We start from the raw sequence: 20903 nt of genomic DNA, 5'->3' as shown, positions 1-20903 counted from the left end.
GCTCGGTCTCACTCTAAACCAGTTACAAGTGGCATTCCCCAGGACTCAGTCCTAGGACCCCTCCTGTTCAGCATTTACTTCTCAGAGGTACAGGCAAGCACAGGAGGACTATGGCTGACCAAGTTCTCAGATGACTGCAAACTAGTGGCTATAACTGACTCTCCGGCTGACACAGACATCCTTCAAAAGGGTATCACTGAGACAGATACCTGGTTTCCAAACCATAGCCTCAAGCTAAATGCCAAAAAGTGCATAGTCATCCCCTTTGGAAAAAACAAAGTACCCACAAACTACCACATAGGTTTTAGCCCCCTAAATACGGAAGACATAATAAGGGATCTGGGGACCCAAGTCAATAGTAACCACGCCTTTGATAATCACATTGACAAACTGGTTAGAAAATCCTTCTATGTGGACCACCTAATCACAAAAGAGTTTGCATCCAGATCGGAAGAGGTCATTGGGCCCTCTATGCATCACTCATCATACCCATCATAGAGTACAATGTCTCATTTCGGATATACCTTACAAGACACCTGTAACAACTGGAAAGACCACAGAAGTACCTCACCAAGAGGATCACTGGCTTCAAGCAGATGCCATATGCAGCTCGACTGAAGAAACTCCAGCTGTACTCGGTTGCATACCGCCTACTCAGAGGTGATCTCTGCCTGACATACAAGGCCATGTCCAACCCAGAATTGATGGACATACTCCACCTAAAGAAAACCATATCCCCTCGAGCCACATGCTCCAGGGATCTACCTCTCAACACAACAATAAATAGGAAGTGCTGGAGGGATAGATTCCTGCCCCAGAGACTTCCCATGCTCTGGAACAAGATTCCAATCTACATTAGGCAGAGCTCCTCGCTAACCCTCTTCAAGAGAAATCTTGATGAGTGGATGGGAAAGAGAATGTTTACTCCAGGGATCACTTCAATGGCTCTGCTGGACAGAGGCACAGGGATCTAATCTAAGGGGGTGGCAAAAGCCAACACATTCCGGCTAGGCTTATAAATGCCTTTGGGCAGATAGCCTCGTACCTACCTATGAACCTATGAACCTATGGTTTCATCACCTCTATTTATTTTCCTGTTTGGTCCTTATTTCCTGTAACCATTAGCCCATATCTCCAACTGGAGCAGTCCTTCATCATTTCTTCCATATCTGTGTACAGTGGGACGGAGAGACAAGACAGATATCATGTCTAACATTTAGTAGGTATTAGTCTATGAGTTTATATTCTCTGTCAATGACCTGGCAACGCTTGCTGTGTTAATCCCATAGTGGAGGTGGCAGCATGTGCTTCCACACACCTAAAATGCTTTGCTGGACTGCTGTTCACTCTTTGGCTGTGAACCAGCCCACAAATCACATATTCAGTATATGGTGCTTACATGTGGGGTGTGACTCAGGACTGTTGTCCTACATCAGGAATATAACCATTCTGTCCCATGCCATGGACGAACCAGACTGATTGCTCATTCTCAACTGTTCCTGGCAACCTCTCCTGTTCCTAGATCACCAATCAGTTATAAGATGAATCAAGAGCAATACCAAGCGAATGTACAACACCATGGAGCCATCCCCTCTGCACTTATTTATAGCACTAGGAATCATGGTTCAGTTGTAGCAAGTGTACAGCTGGCAAATATTATATCACACAAAGTATTTGACTGCTGACACAGGACAGCAACTTCAAAATATAGTGCTTCACTGTCTACAAAACTACATTTTAGCAATTACTTTGATTACTGTATAGCAACATCCATTATGACGTTAGGGGGATTTTTATGATTTCTAACATTTTAGATAGAAAATGTTATAGATGGCTAAAATTTCAGATCTAGAACATCCAGTCACCAAGAATACTACTGATAACACAATAATTAAATCCAATAAGGTAAAAATAAAAAAAATAAAAAAATAAAAAAGTAATTCAGTAAAGCACAACTTCACAGAGCAGGCACGAAACACAGATAAACTTAATTATTCATAATATTTACTTATATTTAATAGATATATATATATATATATATATATATATATATATATATATGTATGGGTTTACCTTCATTTACTGAAAGACCACTTACCCGAATTCCATTTGGATGAGATGACTTCAACGAAAGCTGACATTTCCAAAACCATGAAGGACTGAACATCTTTCACCAGGAAATGAACCACTTGTCCACCAGTGTAAAATGATAAAACGCACAAAAAATAAACCCACCCAACCACTCCCACATCCCCCTAACTAAATATACCAACTCTGAGATTGCACTACCTGAGGGAAAAGTTCACCTTGGTGGCCAAGTGGTTTATTTCCCAATGAAAGATGTTCAGTCCTTCGTGGGTTTCGGAAATGTCAGCTTTCGTTGAAGTTGTCTCATCCAAATGTGATTAGGTTAAATGGTCTTTCAGTAAATGATGGTAGACCCATATATATATATATATATATATATATATATATATATATATATATATATATATATATATAGATAGATATATTGGGGATGGCACAGTGGTCCTCTGGGAGGCCTTTTGTGTGGAGTCTGCATTTCCTCCCTGCATTCGTGTAGGTTTCCTCTGGGTGCTCTGGTTTCCTCCCACATTACAAAGACATGCGTCTTGACTGTTACTCCCTGGGCCTGCGCTGAAAATTGGCTTTATTCCAAGTCGGACTTTCCCGGTTAACAAATGTTAAATTTTATATATATATATATATATATATATCTATATCTATATATATATATATATATATATATATATATATATATATATATATATATGGTTCCCCTTCACAAAGTCGAATGGCCACAATCTCGAAATGCATATGGTTAAGACCATATGCTTGAAATTATGGAAGCTCAACTGTGTGAATGGGGAATGGCATACAGCACAGAATGGGAGATTTCCCATTCTGTGCTGTAGTGATCTCGGAGTTGGAATAAATAAGTAGCAGGGGTGTGGGGGGTGCAGGGGGGCTTGCCCCCCTGCAGAAACACTTTTATGTGTTACATTCTTGTGTTTTTATTACCTTTCACATAGTTGATCTTCAGAAATTCGAGCATATGGCATCGGCCATATGCATTTCGAGTTTCTGAACGTTCGAATTTGTGAAGGGAAACCTTATATATATATATATATATATATATATATATATATATATATATATATATATTTATATATATATATATATATATTTAACCCTGTATATATCTATGCAATTATATGCTCTGTTTCTAAATGATGGTTATGTTTATGTTCACTGTTGTAAAGTGTTGTTTGTCTCATGTATGTACACTTATATATATTTGGCATTCCTTCTGTTATCATGTAATTGTATTTCATGCATATGTCAAAACTGGTATTAAATGTAAGACTTTTCTCCCTGGGTCCCCACTGAAAAAAGGTTTTATCCCAGTCATGCTTTCTCAGTAAACAAAGATAAATAATTAAATAAATAAGTAAATAAATAAATAAATAAATAAGTACATTTTTTGCAAGATGCAGACTCCATCACCCATCAAAGGACACAGCACTATGACTTCTCCCAAAACTAAACCTAATATGTTTAGTATCCTTAACTTCCTTAGACAAAACTCTGCTAAGACCTGAAGTAAAATGCTAATGTTACTGTATGTGCACATATTAAAGGAATTCAACCATCGTGCTTTTCAGTCACTGTCACATTCAACAACTAAATGTGACCAAAGGGTCTTTAGAAAACATCTCTTGATAACTATATCTTTGAACAGCCCCCAATTCCTAATTTTGGTTGCCTTGGCAGAATAAAAATTAAAGTAATTATTTTTATATGTAGACTACCACAATCTGTATCATCTTTATTAACTTTTGTAGACAAGCCATTCAATGCCAGTGACATTAATTCAAATCTTGCATTTGAAAAACATAAAACTGCAGAATATTTAAAATGTGCACATACTCTCTACAAAACACAAATCTTATGACACTTGACTTGTTTCTCTTGGGTTTGTTGTAGAAGTGTATTTTGTCGCTAATTTAAGATGTATATTTAGCTTTTACACAGATTTTTACATACCCTAACAAAATGTTTCTTTTAGCTATACTTCAGTGTTATACATTCATAAGTTGCTAATTAAGTTTGGCTACAAATTATATATATGTATATATATATATATATGGTTCTAGGTTAGAAGATCGACAGCCGACATCACCGACAACGGATTAGCGGGCGCCAGATGATCGACATGCGGAAGACCGAAGCAACGGATGAAAACGCCGACGCCAAGGATAGTGACTTGGAAAGAAGGCTGTGTGAGTATGCGGTGGTGACGGACGTTAGGGTGCGAGTAAGGTAAGTGTGGATAGTGACAGTCTGTGGGGATAGGGGTGGGTTAAGTGAGTTAGGGTTAGGGCGCGGGTTAGGTAAGTGTGCGGTAGTAGTATTTTTTGGGTTGGGGCGGGTTAAGTGAGTTAGGGTTAGGGCGCGGGTTAGGTAAGTGTGCGGTAGTAGTATTTTTTGGGTTAGGGGCGGGTTAAGTGAGTTAGGGTTAGGGCACAGGTTAGCTGAGTGTGCGATAGTGACGGACCTTAGGGTAAGGGTTTGGGTTAGGGTTGTACATAGTTGTGTATGTGAGGTTTAGTGTGGGTTTGTGAGGATTTTGGTGTGCTTGTGTTCTGTGTGTGGTTTTTGGACAGGGGATGTGTTTTGTTAGTTGATTGTTGTTATTGTGGTGTGTGCAGTGTATGGGGTTTCGTGTTTGTGGACCGTCGGTTACTTGTTTGTCGGGCATGTGAGGTGTCGTGTTTATGGTTTGTCGATTATGTGGTGTCGATGTTTCTGTTGTCGGTGAAAGTAGCTGTCGATGTTATAACCTAGAACCATATATATATATATATATATATATATATATATATATATATATATATATATACATTTTTTTTTTCCAGTTGTAGTCTTGAAATTCCTTGCAAATGGCTTTGTACTCACCACTCACATAAAGTCTGGTTCCAGATCCTGTTGTAGCCACATTTACTTTGTCTGATTTAAACTTCACACAGTAATACACCCCAGCATCTTCCAATGTAATATTTTCAAATGTGATAGAAAAATCCTTGTTTCTTTCTTTTTCGTCATGCACTATCCTAGTGGCTCGTGTATCTGATTTTTCATCTATGAGCTCTGAGTATAGGACCTTCTGCAGATTCTCTTCCTTGTACCATCGAACAGGTCCTGAAGTGTTATGGGACATGGTGCAGTTCATTATGACAGTGTCTCCTTCTTCACCAGTAACTGTTAAGGTTTGGTATACCATCAGGCTGTGAGTACCTGAAAAATAAAATAACGTTTGAACACTCCTGTGGAATGGTTTAAGGGTGCATGTCAAACAAGGTCAATAAATATTATGTCTGAGGCTACCAGGATTCAAGATTAGAAAGTTTTCATTATTTTCTATAAATAAGCAATCTAATATGGCTAGTAGAAATATTTTCAAAAAGTCTTAGACACGTTTGTTCAGTAAAATGTTTGTTTACAATTCTATATGTAAATTTGTTATTTTTAACTGGTTTACTTAATGGTTTACTGTAATTTGTTGCAAGCAAGCTATAACTCCCCCTCCAAATAAAGAATGTTTCGCTTAGTCTCCAATAACATACTGAGTAGCTCTAAGGAAGTTGTGGGAGCTTGAACCTACATGCTATCCTAAAAACTATAGACCTTTGACAATGTATAAACTGTAACCTGGAATTGATGCCTATAGAGTTTATAGTCATTTAAAAGAAAACTCAAGCATGACAATAAAACAAAAGGGTAATAAAGGAAAGTCATATGGAACAAAGGATCATTTGCTGTTAAATAAACTCATAATGGAGAATTGCAAAAAGGGGAAGAATCTAAGTATGGCATGTATAGACTACAAAGAAAGCATTTGACAACATCTCGCATTCATGGATGAAGGAGTGCTTATAGGTGTATTAGATACACAGTACACTGATTGATTGCATTACTGTGACCATGAAACAGTGACAAACCACTCTGTAGCTAAGCCATGATAAAGGACAAAATATTATCTCAGGGATAGAAATTCAAAAGGGGATAGTCCATGGTTACTCTTTGTCACCGCTACTCTTTTGTCTTGCCTTTAACCCATTAAGCTGTCCACTTAACAGATTAGGTCATGGATACAATTTGGCTCCAAGAAATCAACAAACTGTAAAGACTTCTCATCTTCTGTTTGTGGATGTTTTAAACCTGTATAGGTAATCAGATGAGGAACTGAAATGGCAACTGAAAGTGGTCAAAACCTTGTCAGATGATATAAGAATCTGATTTGGGCTTGATAATTGTGCAAAAGCAGCCAGTAAAACTGCAGAACCAAGAAAATATCAGTCTGGGACAGGAATGCAATATAAAGGAACTTAAGCAGGTGTAGGAGGGAGTGTATAGATATCTGGGAATGAATGAAGGGTAGACAATAAAACATAAAAAATAAGGAATATTTTAGAAGATTAAAATTAATACTGAAAACAGCACTGACATCTAGGAACAAAGTCAAAGCTATAAACCATTTTGCTGTTTCTGTTTTTACGGTTTTGGGGTGATTGACTGTCCCCAAAAGATATTGGATCAATTGGACAGGAAAACAAGAAAAATGGTTCATGCTTATCAAATTGTTTGTGTCTTTTGGCTTTTCCCGGTTAGGGGTTGCCACAGCGGAACTCCGGTCCGCTAATGATTGGCAGTTGATTTTTACATACCAGCTTGCCAGGCCTGACGCACAAATGAAGGTAAGCCCATTCATGCATATCTCCACGCAGATGACACTCTAGCTGAGAATCGGACCAGACAGCGTCTTACTGTGAGGTGACAACGCTACCGCAGCACCACCACCGCAGTGTTCATGCTTATCAAATGATTTATAAAAATGTGTATACCAAAATTATGTATTCTTCATTCTAAAGAAGGTGTGGGCTACCTAAAAATTGATTACATGTACAGATCTGCAATAACAGAACTGTATACATATCTGTTGACCTCACCAGATCCAAACAAAGTGAAAGATTTAAAACATGAGGAGAACAATTCTAAGATGACTTCCCTGCTTAGTCTAGCAGACGCATATTGGTGTCAGACAGGAATGGAAAGCAAACTGGAAGTAAACAAAACTCAGGCACAACTGAATGTGCCAAAAAACAAAACAAAACAAAAGAAAGAATATAAGGTGAATGATCAGATGAGAAGGCAAAAAATGTGGAAAAAAGCGTATATATAGTTGCAGGTAAAAACAGTCCTGCAACAAACGTATGTGGATGAAAATCTGACACAGGAATGGTTAAGTAGAGGTGAATGTAAATCAAAAGACAAATATTAATACTGGTGACCCATGATAGTGGACTATGTACACACTGGTTTAGAAAATCCATTGAACATATTGGAGAAATGGACATATGCGGGTTTTGTAAAACACATCTGGAAACAGTCACACATCTGGCTGCTGGGTAGTAATAATGTGGCAAGACTGTCGCACTGAGGCTTATGCAAACATTACAATGCTGAAGTAGCCAAGAAGTATTGCAAACACGAGCCTCAAAGAATTATAGAAAATGAAAAAGTTTAAATCACATGGGATCACCCATAACCACAGTTCAAAAAACAGATGCAGGAAAACCAGATATAGTAGACCATGAAAAGAAGACAAAAGTGGCATTGATCATTAAGATTGCTACAACCAGTGCTTACAGTGTCTTACATACAGAGAGACACAAAGCCATAAAATACCAGGATTTACAGGCAGAAAAGAGGATAAAGTGGAAGAAGCATCCCCATACAGTTCCAATTGAAGTAGAAGCAATGGGTCTCATAAAAAAAGTCTACAGTCATATTTAGATATGCTATTGATACATGTAACTCCGTATGATTTGTAGAAGAAGTCATTACTATTCATACTGCAGGTGTTGCGAAGACCATTTTAGGCTAATATCAAAGACTGAAACAATACTAATTTCATGAGCTTTCATCATACTTTGAATTAGGACTGGGGTTCATTCCCATGATGGTATTAGATACCCAAAAGACTTGAAGAAATTAAACCCAGAATTTGAGTAGATATATTAAGGCTTTCAGCTACTGCATAAGATATGCACATATGTTTAGTCAGTATTTTATGGTTATATTCATCCACAGTTCTTTTTTTTTCCATTTTTTGAATGTACATCAACAGTGACCATCATCTACAGCCAATGTTTACATCATTGCTTGGCTAGCCCTGCCATAGTTTATCTTCCATTCTACAAAAAATGCACACCCATTCACACCTACGGCCAGCTTAGTGTGCCTACTACACCTAATGCATGGCTTTGGACACTTGTACAAAAAAAAAAAAAAACAAGAACATGGGGGGGACATGCAAATTTTATACCAAAGGCACTCCAGCTGAGAATTAAACTGGAAAACCTCTTACTATGAGGCACCATCTCTGGAACTGTTCGACCCAATGTTACCTACTTGACTATCAGTAAAATAAAAAATAAAATAAAACTGAAATACACAGATTGCAGATTTTCTTTATCTTTAGCAGCTGTCTGTGATAGCAAAGACTTTAACAGTATTTTGATAATACTAAATGTGACAACAAGATTTCAAAATATTTCCTTTTGCTATAATATGATTCAGCAGCTAACAAACTATATAACACAATTTGCACCTTTAAGAAGGAATGTTGTAATGAAAAGGAACGCCAGGCTAACTGCAGACTCAAGATAATGAATGCTGTGACTATGCCAATGTTGTGAATATACAATGTAGCACTCCTAAACTATTTGAAAATACACCACTGCATACTGAAACATGCTGGTTCTATATGAACTACAGAAGGAGGTAATTCTGGGAATATTGTGTGTACTTAGATTTCTCTTGGCAAACATCAAAGGCTGTAGCAATACTGATTTCATGATCTTTATTACAAACTCTAAACATTGGAGAAATTAAAAAAAGTAAAACAGAAAAAGTGGAAGGAACTTAAATGTCCTACCACAATAATGTCACTTGAATGATTGCTCAGGAGATCATTTTACTGACTTGTCCCTTTGCTAAATGTTGGGGTTCTGGTCCCACATAAACATTTAATACAAGCCTAACGTAAAATGGTGCGGGCTATGAGAATAATCTTCTTTCTTTATTTGTTTATTTGTTTGTTTGTTTACTGTACTAGAACTGTGTTTTTTTTCTATAGCTTTTAATAATATTGAAAAATAAAGTCAGATTAGCAATTTTCGTTTTTAAGCTAAAATAAGAGCAGGCAGGGAAATTAATAAAAAATGGCAATCTCTCATAAGGTCTAGCATGATAGAAAGAGAATGCTCCATACTTGTTTTTTGGGGGGGGGGGTGAAGATAAGACAGACAAAGAACAACAGGCACTGCATTACATACTTGCAGAAAAAGACAAGTTGCATAGCTAGTCTGCCCTTGTGTACCTGGTATCTTGCAGTTTTCCTTCATGTGCCCCTTTTCTTTTCCCACCGCACATCCAAGGGTTCCATGAAGGATTCCTTAGTCAGACATTTCACCACTCCCTGAAGTAATATGTTGCATTGATCCACTGGTTCTTCCATTCAAAAGTACCTTTTAATGAACTTTCTGCCCTTAATCTGGAAGATGAGACTGTCCTCCCACGTTTTCTTTCCACTTTCACTGTAAATGTCTAAAAAGTCAAGAAACTTGACAAACAGCTTGCAGAATATTTCTGATCATAATAACATCTAATATACTAAACCATGCAGCCAAATAATCCCAATATAGGTGATTCTAGTGAGAATAAGGTAGCTGTTTGCATCCTGAAATTGCAACTCCCGTAATTTTGAGGCCCATAATTCAAACATGAGTGCTAATCTTATTTAACTCTAACTTACAGAAGCATATGGGAAATAAATAATTATTAGCCAAGATTAAAAACAAGGGTTGGTAATATAAATTACAAAGTTAGTAAGTCAGGAGACCATTTAAGTATTGCCTATACTCACCCTGAAGATGTACTTTCTGCTTCCAGACAGGCAAATTTGTGGATACCCATCTAGTCATCAAGGCTTGTCTTGATGGATCCAAGATTGTTACCCTGTTTCATATATAAGGGCTAGTGCTTGAAGCTTGTCTTGGTAACTAATGGACCAATAATCTTTTTTGTTAGAAACCTCTGAGTGATGCATTGGAATAGATACTTGATGAAAGAGCTAGTTTGAACAAATTGAAAAATGACTTAGACATTTCTATCAGACCAGCAGACAAAGGGTCAGGAATAATGCTTCTAGACACTGAATATTACATACAAAAAATGAATACCATGCTACAAGATAAGTTTTATGTTAGAGAAAGTATGGCGTCTATTAATAACATGTGCATTTATGTACATGATATTCTGACTGACATCTTTATAAGTGGTCTGATTGACAAAAATCTTTATGAATATTTATATATACAAACACCTACCATTCCTGTTATACAGGGTCTACCTAAGATTCATAAAAGTTATACTGACCCACCAATGAGACCCATAGTCTCAGGAAAGGGATGGGTGACGGAACATATTTCAGTTTTTATTGAGAAACACCTAAGATGCATTTTAAATAATAATTCTTATGTACTACGTGATTCAAAACAATTTTTAATAGATCTATATGACAACTTAAAGGACTGTATAATTATAGAAGATTTAATATTGGTAACATTAGACATACAATCACTTTTTACAGTAATTCCTAATGAATTAGGTTTAACATATGTCACCTGCTATCTTAAAAACCATAGTGAATACTCTGACATTCTCATTGATCTTATAATACACTTCTTGGAGCTAATCTTAGAAAATAATGCCTTTATGTTTGATAATAATATCTATAGGCAATGTGAGGGCGTAGCTATGGGCACACCATGTGCCAAAAACTATGCCAACATGTTTTTGGCACACTGGGAGGAAGTAGTATTATTTCAGGATCCATTGTTCAAATCTAATGTGAGATTTTATAGACGCTTTGTAGATGATTTATTTATTTTATGGAATGGAACTTCAAATGACCTAGAAAATTTCATCTCAGTCATTAATCATTTAACTGAGTGTCTAAAGTTTACAGCACAATGGGACATGAACAAAATTGAATTCTTAGACCTTTTTATTGAGAAACTACCATGTGGGGCTATTAATACTGGAATTTTCAGGAAAAGTTGCCATCGGAACATGCTATTGTTTAGAACTAGCATGCATCCAACATATGTTTTTAAAAATATTATGAAAGGACAGGCCCTAAGGATGTCTAGAATGAATCCAAATGAAATAGGTCGAGAAAGAGACCTAAATGACTTGAAAAATCAATTATTAGAAAGAGGATACAAACCTAATGAAATAGAAGAACATTTACAGATAACATCTGATATACGTGAAACAAAAGGTGCCCCTTATTTTGGACCTGCTATCATAGAAAATACAGATATTAATATTAATCCAAATAAAGTTAAATTCTCAACTTGTTTTACCAGGGACAATAATGAAATTAAGTTCATTATTAATAAACACTGGGATATTTTATTGACTGACAATGACATTAAGAAAATAGTTGGTGAGAAGCCAATGTTCTTATATAGGAACAAGATGAATCTTAAAAGGCTTTTATGCTATAATACAACCAAGAAAGACATACAAATTAAAAGCTTCACTAGACCTTGTGGTCATTGTAATTTTTGCCCACTAATCAATACAGATCCTATTTTTATACATCCAGATTTAAATAAAGAATTTACTTTTAATGTTACTGCTAACTGTATGACTTGTCATGTTGCATATTTAGCAGTATTCTCCATCTGTTCATCATTCTACGTAGGCAAAACTAATCGTTGCCTACGAGACAGAATAAGAGAACACTGCTATAATATTAAAAAGAAGAATATAAACAATGCTTTGGCTAAACATGTATTAGAAGCGGGGGACTGTCATACATTTACATTTAGAGTCCTGGAGGTGGTAATACCAAATGTAAGGGGAGGAAATGTGAGATGTTTTACAGAAGGGAAAGAAAGTGGTTGGATCATTTTACTCAGAGCAGACAAAGGTCATGGTTTGAATGAAAGAGCATCAATTAAACCTTATTTAAGACAACGTAGACATATTAAATAATAGACTACAGGTTGTAAAGTCTATTTCACTCTACATTTCATGACACTTTAATTTACCACTATCTGATTTATCCAATAACATCTCAATTTTATATACACTTTCCCATGAGCCCATTACAATTTAATTCTAATTTTAAATATATTTGTACATATCCTACATGTCATTCCAACCCTGTTTATAGATATATTTATATACACATTTCTATATATTTTTTATCATATTTACAATTAATTTATTTCATTTACATATATATATATATATATATATATATATATATATATATATATATATATATACACATATATATATATATATTTTTTTATTTACATCCACATACACATATACATCAGTTTTTATAATTTATATTTCATACATTTTTATACCATCTATTTAATAAGTATATTTATCATACATTTTATATATATATACATATACATGTTTTAACATATTTATTATAACATATTTAACATATTTATAAAATATTTATTCATCTATTTATCATTCATTATCACAAGTATATTTTTATATATGTGTTATAGATATACATATATCCATTAATCTATATATATACACATATTTCATATATTTTTATATATCCGATGGTATTTTAAATACATAAATCTTTGATACACCGTTGGTATACATATTACAATAATTTACAATAATCAGCTTAGACTTTCATCAATCAGGTATTTTCATATATATATATATATACATGTTTTAAACAATGTTATATTTTAATATATTAATTTCTTGTCTTGATTTATTGTCAGAAATATTTTACACTTATATAGTTAATGCAGATATTGTATTTAGAAGACTTTTTGTGTTTTACCAATTGTATTTTTAATTATAGCTTAGCTAATTATATAATTATTTAATTGCTTATGACTGCTTTATTAAATGAAATAACATGACTATATAAAGGGTGGAACTAATTCACTATTTGTAGGATCTGAAGAAGCTAATTTTAGCGAAAGCGCTCATCTTCTGTTTTGTTCGTGTTTAATGTGAATAAATTGATTTGATTTCACATCGACCTGACTTGGACATTTTAATCAAAGGGAGCTTGTGAATATTGGTTGCATACTCACTTTTCACACGAGTACCTATCTCTTTTTTGAAGTGAATTGTATATGTCTAATTTTATTTTTATTTTATTTTTTATTTTATTTATTTAACATTTGTTGACCGGGAAAGTCTGACTAGGTTCCACAGATCCTGTTTTCAGCGGAGGCCCGGGGAGAAATGCTCCAGATGCATGTCTTTAGATAATAATTAGATCAGAATACAGCAGAATTAAACTTTATTTGACATTAATGAAATGACTTTGGATAAAAACGTGGCTAGATACAAAGATTTTTTCAGTACCGATACTTCAGGATTAGTGTCCAATGGAGAGGGAGGTATCAACCATGTTACAAAGATCCAGGACTACCTTATCCATTTGAAGATGTGTGTTGGCTATAGTATAAGATGTAGATGTGGGCACTCTACCAAATGTGGCAATAATGCAATTAGTAGCATTTAATTTTAGCTCTTTTTCTCTGTACCACTGATTAGTAGGGATTATCTCTTGCTGAAGTGACTCATTAATCAAGAGATGATCAAATGATTATACCCAGCTTGCAGTCATCAGCAAATGTAGTAAGACATAGTTGTGGATTTCCAGCTTGGAGATCAGATAAGTATATACCAAAAATAAAGGGTTCAGCACTGAGCCCTGAGGCACAGCCAGTTACTATCTTGCTATCTGTGATAGCACCTTCCACCTTAACTATGTGGATTCTACCTATCAGCCAGTAGGGGAGGATATATCAAAAATCCTTGCCAGATCCAGATGTGCTGTATGGAGTGAATCCTCACTATCCACTGTCTCCATGACTTTTTCAAATAAGTTTATTAAACTAAGTAGTCATGTTATAATCTTCCTTTGACAACACTAAACTACTGAGGGTCTCGGTGTATGAGATTTTTGGTACTGCAGTATATGAAGTCAGCTATTATGCATTCTTTTACTTTGTAAATTAGGTTTGATAGGCTGATGGACCTATAGTTCATTGGGTTTTGATAGGCATTCTTTGTAAAGGGGCATCACAGACAATATTCCCCATAGTTAGAGGACATACCTCAGGGTTAAATTTAAATTAAACTACTCCTGGAGGAGTTCTGAGATTGCATATCTGGCACTGTTTAATAGGCATGTATGCAAATTGTCTGGGCCAGTAAAAGTGGTGTGTTTATCTTTTGAGATAACAATTATATGTTTGTTGAGGATCTAGGGGGTAATGGGATCAAGGATTTGTGGAATTTCAATGACTGTTTCTTAGATAAAGTTAGCATTACATTTATCTGCAAGCATATTTGTTATTTCTGTCTCCAGCAATGATGGTATCATTTTTGATTTTTTTTCAGAACTTTCTTGTGTGCTGTTTCTACATTTTTGGATGTAATTAAAGAATCATTTGTAATAAATGTTGGCTTCTGCTATTAGTTTTAAATCTTGTTTTGCTTTGATTTTCTTGATGATAGTTTTTAGTGCTGTGCGGATCTTTTTCATAGATCTCTATTGTGGGTAGATTTGAATTTATTATATTATAAGATTATAGATGTGTTTTTTTCTTTTACTGTAGTGCCTATTTATATAGAGGAACCGTCAAGTGGATTTGTTTTAAATTTCCCAGTGTATTTGGTTCTAATGGGAACTAGTAAATCTATACACTTTAAAGGGCAGGGTAGAACTCAACAGCAAAAGTATCAGATGAATCCAGTTAGGCACTGGTGATATTGCAATTTTGTATACAAACTTCAAAAATTTGACTGGTCCATAAATTCAGAATTGTTTAGTGCTGGTGTGCTTGACACATTAAATGTGATTGTTATTAAATTATACTTGGATTAACCAGAGATGGAGGTAATTGAGGGGTGATACATGAGGTAGCTTCATTTGTAAGGACAAGATCTAAAATGTCCGTAACCGAGTAGGCTGGTTTATTCTCTGTTGGGTTCAGAAATATTTGGTTATACCAAACTTTTGAGGCATACATGCTCCAAGTTATTGATTAGTATTTAAAATCACTCATCATGAAAGTATTTTTTTTATTGGTAATTCAATGAGTACATTTAGGAATCTATTGTGGTTGTCTGTACACATGGAAGTTGTGCTAAAGTGGGCAATGACATATTTAATTTTGTTGAGGGTTATTTAGATATTAATAAGCTCCATTTCTAGGACTAGGGAATCTACTCAGAGGTGATATGTTTTCTGAGAAATATGGAAATGCCCCCCAGTTTATAGGAACATTGGCAGCAGATGGGAAAACCTGTGATAGCCCTCTGTACACCAGTGGCAATGCAAGGGTGCAGAGAAGTGAAAATCACTGTCAGAGAGCAGTAGTATGTGTGGGGTAACAGGGGTCCATGTAATAAAGCAGATTAGAAAGGATGTAGAGTGATGGGCTCGACCTGGCAGGGTCCAGAGAACACAGACTTAGTTACTGCCCTGCCATACAGGTGATTCTGCACTGCACCATGTGTTTATGGACAGCATAATATGCTATAGGGAATATTGTGCCTCCAGTTCTGCAGAAACAGGCTGTGCTGTTTTCACATGATTAATAGACAGCAAACATGGCACAGCATTAGAATGGTTACACCATATAAGCACTCAGGGCTATGTCATCCATAATGCAACTGGGATAGTATTGAGGCACATTTTGGCTGGCATTAAATGTTATGTATATGTTCACTGATATACAAGTGTAACCTACAATAGTGCATGTCTGACAAGTGGAATGGAAAGTGCTGGCAACGTTCATGATACCGGAGGCAGGCATGCTACTTCAGCATATATTTACATATAGCATGTGTATTCTAGAGAAGGATAAAGCTAACTGGGCCTTCCGAAAAAAAGATGTGGCAGGGAGTGGTGCAGGATATACAGTGGGTGGCCATAATCAGAGAACAGTACAAGTGCAGTGCAGGATCAACAACTTGTCACTGCATGCTATGACCAAGGCACATGAAATCACCACAGACAGGCTGGCCACTCATGAGGATCACCAACACAGATGAATCTCACAAAGGTGGAAAAATTCCTTCTAGCCCTCATTGGGGAAAGTGAGAAAACCCCTCATACCAGGTGGTAGTTTGAATGAGGGACCTATGCTGGTGATGGCTGCCTTAATGTCAGAAAGGATGCTCTAGTTAAGTAGTAGTACATGCCACTCTTATAGGACAGTGAATTGCACCTGTGAATGATTTACTTATAGTAGCACACATGCATTTTTTATTCAGGGACATTGAGGCTGTAATAGTGACATGTACCACAAGGTATGTACGTGCATATGGTATTATATAATTGTCATTCAGCAGTCTGTTTGCCACATGGTAGTGGGAGTCATGAATATGATCCAGCATTGCCACAGGTATATTATCTGCATGAATTTAGCACAATGGATCAGGTAATTTCTGATGTCAGAAATTTATCAGTGTCTGATGATGATGATGATAATGATGATGATGATGATGATGATGTCATGCATATGTCACAATCCACTAATTCTGTGACACTGTCAGCAATTCAAATATTGTGGACATCATTTATGGCTGAGGTGACCGTAGAGAGGTAGAAGGAACATGCACTATCACCTGTGTCCAGCAAATGTCATCCCACTGGGGCCAGCCTCACCCAGCTACACTGATACTATGACCACCGCAGACAACACTAGAGCTGATTTGCCTCCAAACTACATATAACCAGCATAGGAAAGGGGTCTATAGGGGGCCATCACTGCCATAAGTCCAGGACTTTCCAAAACCTGGGTTTCACCCTTTGCAACAATCAGCAAACATGCAAGTCAGTGACCCAGGAACAGATTTGAGTGTGTTGCATGGCTAGCATAAGGACATGCAACCATTGCAGGGATTGGTGGACATTCTGCAATGCATGCAGAATGACATGGCATGCAGGGAGTGGGAACAGACATGTTTGTTTATGGCACTGGTGGCCAAGATGGCAACCATTTGTGAATCCATGCATATGCACCTAACCAGCTATCATGGCCTTGCTAGACAATGGCTGCACATGGCATAATCTCACGCCAGACTTATGCAGATGGCATACACCATTCTGGAGGGGGTTTTATTGTCTGCACTGTTCATGGCTGCTCCTTCCTTGGTCACAGCACTTAAACAGATGTGGCTAATGGTCTTCCAGCTCCATTATGGGCACACACTTCTGGTAAAACCAATCCAGTTCCCACAATTTAAAACCAGAACACTTTCCTATAATCTTACTATGAGCAACACTTATTGTGCCAATCACTGGGTCATAGGTTCATAGGTAGCTACTACACTATTTGCCCTAGGGCCTATATAAGCCTAGTCAAATGGTACCCTGGCTTTTGCCACCCAAGAAAATTATTTTCCTGGCCCCTGTCAAGCAGAGCTACAGAAGTGATTCCCCAGGGTGACTTTCCTATCTCTGATCCAATCATCAAGATTTTTCTTGAAGAGTGCTAATGAGGAGCTTTGTTTGATATAGGTAGGTAGTTTATTCCAGAGTATGGGAAGTCTCTGGGACAATAATCTATCCCTCCAGCATGTTCTGTTTATTGTGGTGACAAGGTTTAGGTCCCTAGAGCATGTAGCTAGAATGGATTGGGATTTCTTTAAGTGGAGCATGTCCAACAGCTCTGGGTTTGACATAGCTTTGTATGTTAGGCAGAGATCACCTCTGAGTAGGCGATATATGACAGAATAAAGCTGACATTTTTTGAGGCGGTCTGCATAGGGCATCTGTTTGATGCTGGTTATCCTCTTTGTGAGGTATTTCTGTGGCCTTTCCAGTTGTTGTAGTTGTCTTGTGAGGTACATAACAAAAGGGGCGTTGTACTCTATAATGGGTCTAATGAGTGATGAGTAGAGGGGAACCATGACCTCTTTTTTCCTGGATGAGAAACCTTTTGTGATGAGGTGTGCCACGTAGAAGGATTTCCTGACTACTGTGGTGATGTGATTATCAAAGGAGAGACTACTGTCCACCTGTGTCCCAAGGTCTCTTAGCAAACTTTCGGTGTTAAGTAGACTACCGCCTATATGGTAGTTCATGGGTATAGAATTTTTACCAAAAGGGATGACAATGCACTTTTTGGCATTGAGCTTGAGGCCATGGCTTTGACACCAGGCATCTGTCTCAGTTAGGCGCTTTTGTAGGATGTCCACATCATTAGGAGTTTTGATTATGGCTCCTAGTTTGCAGTCATCTGTAAACTTTGTTAGCCAAAGACCTTCTGTGTTAGCCTGTACTTCAGAGAAGTAGATACCAAACAGGAGATGATCTAGGATGGAACCCTGTGGTACTCCACTTGTCACTGGTCTGAAGTTGGATTTAGAGTCTGCTACTTTCACAGTGTGGGTTCTGTCAGTGAGGCAGTTGGCAACCCATCTTGTGACATAGGGATTTATACCTAGTTTAGTGAGTTTCTTTATAATTCCAGAGTGGGGGATAGTGTCAAAAGCCTTGGCGAGATCTAGATAGGCTATGCGAACCACCTTACCCTCATCTGCGGCTTTGGTGACTGCTTCAAAGAAGTCTATCAGGTTTTGGAGACATGATCTGCCTTTTACAAACCTGAACTGGGTAGGGTCCAGAGTTTGGAGATTACCAATGTCATTCTTTATATGTTTCATGATGACAGGTTCCATAGCCTTGCAGACCAGGCTCTTCAGGCTAATGGGGCGGTAGTTCCCAGGGTCTGTGGTGGCTCCCCCTTTCTGGAGTGGGATAACCATTGCTGTGCAACATTCAGTGGGTACAAAGCCTGAGGTGAGGCTATGATTGAACATGGTACTTAGGTGGGGTGACAGTTTGTTCTGTAGTTCATGTTCACACAGCCTGGGATGTTGTCAGGTTCTATGGATGTTGTGTTCTTGGCTTTGCAGAGTGTGTTTTTTACCTGTGCAGCCATGATTACAGGAACTTTGCATTTTTCTGGTATAGAGATGGGCCCTTTAGGGGATGAGAGAGGGATAGCACTGAACCTATCTGCCAGGATGTTGGCAGTAGCAGTTGGTTCTGTATATTTAGTGCCATTGTGCTGTAATTCAGAGCAGATCTGAGTGTTGCCATTGAGATTCTTGACATAGCTATAGAATGCTTTGTGGTTGTCTTTAGAATCAGTGGTGATTTTGTTTTCATAACTAGCTGGAATGTCATAATGATGGCTATTGCAAGATTCCCATATACCCTCCAAATGTAGTACACTGTACATTGAATTGAATGCCTCTATTTCTGAAAATGCAAGCCACGGGTTACACCCAGCCCATGTTCCATCCATTGATGCTCTACCCCATTGTTGGAGGATGTGATCCCACACTTTTTGCAGCCTTTTAGCTGTATGCATGGTTATCACATCCAACGTCCATGACTCATCCATGTATGTTAGCATTGGCGTTCCCTGTCACTTTTCCCCAGTGGTACCCTCCTCACTACTCAGGTACGTCTGGGTCTGGTAATGTCTGATGCACAGGATGACCAGTCAATGCACTGCCCTGCATAGCCAGGTTGTTTTATTGCATTCATCAGATTTATTCTGTGTTACTCTTGCATGGCTTATAGTTGTGGACCATATATGACCTCTTTGCAGGTGTCATAATTTATTTAACCTGCCTGTACATGACATGCAGTCTCACCACAGCCTGTTCCCCTGATGACTGAGTGGTGCAGGATATACAGTGGGTGGCCATAATCAGAGAACAGTACAAGTGCAGTGCAGGATCAACAACTTGTCACTGCATGCTATGACCAAGGCACATGAAATCACCACAGACAGGCTGGCCACTCATGAGGATCACCAACACAGATGAATCTCACAAAGGTGGAAAAATTCCTTCTAGCCCTCATTGGGGAAAGTGAGAAAACCCCTCATACCAGGTGGTAGTTTGAATGAGGGACCTATGCTGGTGATGACTGCCTTAATGTAAGAAAGGATGCTCTAGTTAAGTAGTAGTACATGCCACTCTTATAGGACAGTGAATTGCACCTGTGAATGATTTACTTATAGTAGCACACATGCATTTTTTATTCAGGGACATTGAGGCTGTAATAGTGACATGTACCACAAGGTATGTACGTGCATATGGTATTATATAATTGTCATTCAGCAGTCTGTTTGCCACATGGTAGTGGGAGTCATGAATATGATCCAGCATTGCCACAGGTATATTATCTGCATGAATTTAGCACAATGGATCAGGTAATTTCTGATGTCAGAAATTTACCAGTGTCTGATGATGATGATGATGATGATGATGATGATGATGATGATGATGATGACATCATGCACATGTCACAATCCACTAATTCTGTGACACTGTCAGCAATTCAAATATTGTGGACATCATTTATGGCTGAGGTGACCGTAGAGAGGTAGAAGGAACATGCACTATCACCTGTGTCCAGCAAATGTCATCCCACTGGGGCCAGCCTCACCCAGCTACACTGGTACTATGACCACCGCAGACAACACTAGAGCTGATTTGCCTCCAAACTACATATAACCAGCATAGGAAAGGGGTCTATAGGGGGCCATCACTGCCATAAGTCCAGGACTTTCCAAAACCTGGGCGTCACCCTTTGCAACAATCAGCAAACATGCAAGTCAGTGACCCAGGAACAGATTTGAGTGTGTTGCATGGCTAGCATAAGGACATGCAACCATTGCAGGGATTGGTGGACATTCTGCAAT

General features: G+C 37.5%; 1 protein-coding gene across 1 annotated transcript in view; it reads right to left on the bottom strand.

Annotated features, from left to right (window-relative positions):
- The window catches only part of LOC122812286 (signal-regulatory protein beta-2-like), a 509565-nt gene that overhangs the window by 346337 nt on the left and 142325 nt on the right, over positions 1-20903 (bottom strand). Inside the window, exon 2 of the mRNA XM_044084687.1 lies at positions 4981-5319. Coding sequence (XP_043940622.1) covers positions 4981-5319 — 339 coding nt within the window. The remainder of the gene's footprint in view (positions 1-4980; positions 5320-20903) is intronic.

The sequence above is a fragment of the Protopterus annectens genome, chromosome 9.part0 (assembly GCF_019279795.1).
Source record: "Protopterus annectens isolate FY-2018-M chromosome 9.part0, PAN1.0, whole genome shotgun sequence".
NCBI classification, from domain to species: domain Eukaryota; kingdom Metazoa; phylum Chordata; order Ceratodontiformes; family Protopteridae; genus Protopterus; species Protopterus annectens.
This window is presented reverse-complemented; position numbering and strand designations above follow the sequence as displayed.